The sequence below is a fragment of the Strix uralensis genome, unplaced genomic scaffold (genome assembly GCF_047716275.1).
Source record: "Strix uralensis isolate ZFMK-TIS-50842 unplaced genomic scaffold, bStrUra1 scaffold_436, whole genome shotgun sequence".
Lineage (NCBI taxonomy): Eukaryota > Metazoa > Chordata > Aves > Strigiformes > Strigidae > Strix > Strix uralensis.
This window is the reverse complement of record NW_027437030.1, coordinates 38,472-41,071: the sequence shown is the minus strand read 5'-3', so window position 1 is coordinate 41,071 and position 2,600 is coordinate 38,472. Positions and strand designations below refer to the sequence as shown.

Here is a 2,600-nt window from a genome sequence, read left to right as displayed (position 1 = left end):
CCAAGACCCAGGGGTCCCCCCATCCCCCCCCAAAGATCCAGGGGTCCCCCCATCCCCCCCCAAAGACCCAGGGGTCCCCCCATCCCCCTCCAAGGACCCAGGGGTCCCCCCATCTCCCCCCAAAGATCCAGGGGTCCCCCCCATTCCCCCCCAAAGACCCAGGGGTCCCCCCATCCCCCCCCAAAGATCCAGGGGTCCCCCCCATCCCCCCCAAAGATCCAGGGGTCCCCCCATCCCCCTCCAAGGACCCAGGGGTCCCCCCATCCCCCCCCCAAAGACCCAGGGGTCCCCCCATCCCCCTCCAAGGACCCAGGGGTCCCCCATCTCCCCCCAAAGATCCAGGGGTCCCCCCCATTCCCCCCCAAAGATCCAGGGGTCCCCCCATCCCCCTCCAAGGACCCAGGGGTCCCCCCCATTCCCCCCCAAAGATCCAGGGGTCCCCCCATCCCCCTCCAAGGACCCAGGGGTCCCCCCATCCCCCCCCCCAAAGACCCAGGGGTTCACCCAACCCCCCCCCGAGGTAATTCGGGGGTTCCAGGGGTCGCCCCCAACCTCCCCCCCCCCCCCCCCAGGGGACTGACCGTGGCAGGACGAGGACGCGGGGCACGAGGCTCATGTGGGTCACCCAGTGGGTGACGAGTCGGGCGTCGAGGTGGCGGGTGAGGGTGACGATGGGGACCCCCCGCTGGGCGGGGGCCACCAGCAGCATGGCCACCTCCCCCCCGCCGTAGGGCACCTCCACCACCTCGTAGGGGACCCCCCCCGGCGTCTCGAAGTCCCCTGGGGGGGGGGGGGACGACACATGATGTCACGGGGGGGACCCAGGGAGGGGCGGGGGGGTCAAAGAGGGTGACATGGGGGGACCCACGTGTCTGGGAGATGGGGGGGTCCAAGGAGGGTGACATGGGGGGTCCAGGGTGACATGGGGGGGGGTCAAGGGTGACATGGGGGGACACAGGGTGACATGGGGGGGACCCAGAGTGACCAGGGGGGCCCAGGGTGACATGGGGGGACCGGGATGACACAGGGGGACACAGTGTGACACAGAGGGACCCAGAGTGATACAGGGGGGATCCAGGGTGACATGGGGGACCTGGGGTGACATGGGGGGACCCAGGGTGACATGGAGGTGCCCAGGGTGACATGAGGGGGTCCAGGGTGACCAGGGGGTCCCAGGGTGACACGGGGGACCCAGGGGTGACATGAGGGGGCCCAGGGTGACATGGGGGGACCCAGGGTGACATGGGGGGACCCGGGGTGACATGAGGGGGTCCAGGGTGACATGGGGGTGCCCAGGGTGACATGAGGGGGTCCAGGGTGACCAGGGGGGGCCCAGGGTGACATGGGGGGACCTGGGGTGACATGAGGGGGTCCAGGGCAACATGGGGGGACCCAGGGTGACATGAGGGGGGGGGGAGGGTAACATGGGGGGCACCTGGGGTGACATGGGAGGGCCCAGGGTGACATGAGGGGGTCCAGGGTGACCAGGGGGGGCCCAGGGTGACATGGAGGGACCTGGGGTGACATGAGGGGGCCCAGGGTGACCAGGGGGGACCCAGGGTGACATGAGGGGGACCAGGGTGACATGAGGGGGTCCAGGTTGACATGGGGGGGGGGAGGGTAACATGGGGACACCTGGGGTGACATGGGAGGGCCCAGGGTGACATGAGGGGGTCCAGGGTGACCAGGGGGGGCCCAGGGTGACATGGGGGGACCTGGGGTGACATGAGGGGGTCCAGGGTGACATGGGGGGACCCAGGGTGACATGAGGGGGTCCAGGGTGACATGGGGGGACCCGGGGTGACATGAGGGGGTCCAGGGTGACATGGGGGTGCCCAGGGTGACATGAGGGGGACCCAGGGTGACATGAGGGGGCCCAGGGTGACATGGGGGGGGGGGAGGGTAACATGGGGGGCACCTGGGGTGACATGGGAGGGCCCAGGGTGACATGAGGGGGTCCAGGGTGACCAGGGGGGGTCCCAGGGTGACACGGGGGACCCAGGGTGACATGAGGGGGTCCAGGGTGACCAGGGGAGACCCAGGTGACACAGGGGGCCCCAGGGTGACATGGGGGGACCTGGGGTGACCCAGGGTGACCCGGGGGGGGGGTCCAGGCCGGGGGGGGAGGGGCGTGTCTCACCGTAGTTGAACTTGGCCGTCTGCTCCATCATGGGGACGGTGACGACGGTGCCATCGGCCCTGTGGAAGGGCCGGGGGTGGGTGGCAGCGGGGGGAAGGGCCTCATCCAGCCCCCCGGAAAAAGATGGCGCCGGCCAGCACCAGGCGGGTGGTGGCACCCACCGCCCCGGGGGGCAGCAGCCCCCGGATCAACCCTGCGGGACAAAACGGGGGGGGGGGTGTCCCCTTCTGCACCCCCATTCCCAGAGCACCCACGTGCCTGGGAACCCCATTGCGAGGGGTTCTGGGCACCCAGCACCCCCATTGTGAGGGGACCCCAGGGTCCGGGCACCCAGCACCCCCATTCCCAGAGCACCCAATTACTTGGGAACCCCATTGCGAGGGGTCCTGGGCACCCAGCACCCCCATTTTGAGGGGACCCCGGGCACACAGCACCCCAATTTTGAGGGGACCCAAGCACC

General features: G+C 70.2%; 1 protein-coding gene across 1 annotated transcript; it reads right to left on the bottom strand.

Annotated features, from left to right (window-relative positions):
- Positions 1 to 581: 581 nt before the first annotated feature.
- SERPINE1 (serpin family E member 1) lies at positions 582 to 2,307 on the bottom strand (the record flags this gene model as incomplete). The annotated part of the gene is given in 2 exon segments (XM_074857963.1): positions 582 to 780; positions 2,141 to 2,307. Coding segments are annotated over 2 exon segments (230 nt in total), but the record flags the coding sequence as incomplete, so codon positions are not given.
- Between the last annotated feature and the right edge of the window lie 293 nt (positions 2,308 to 2,600).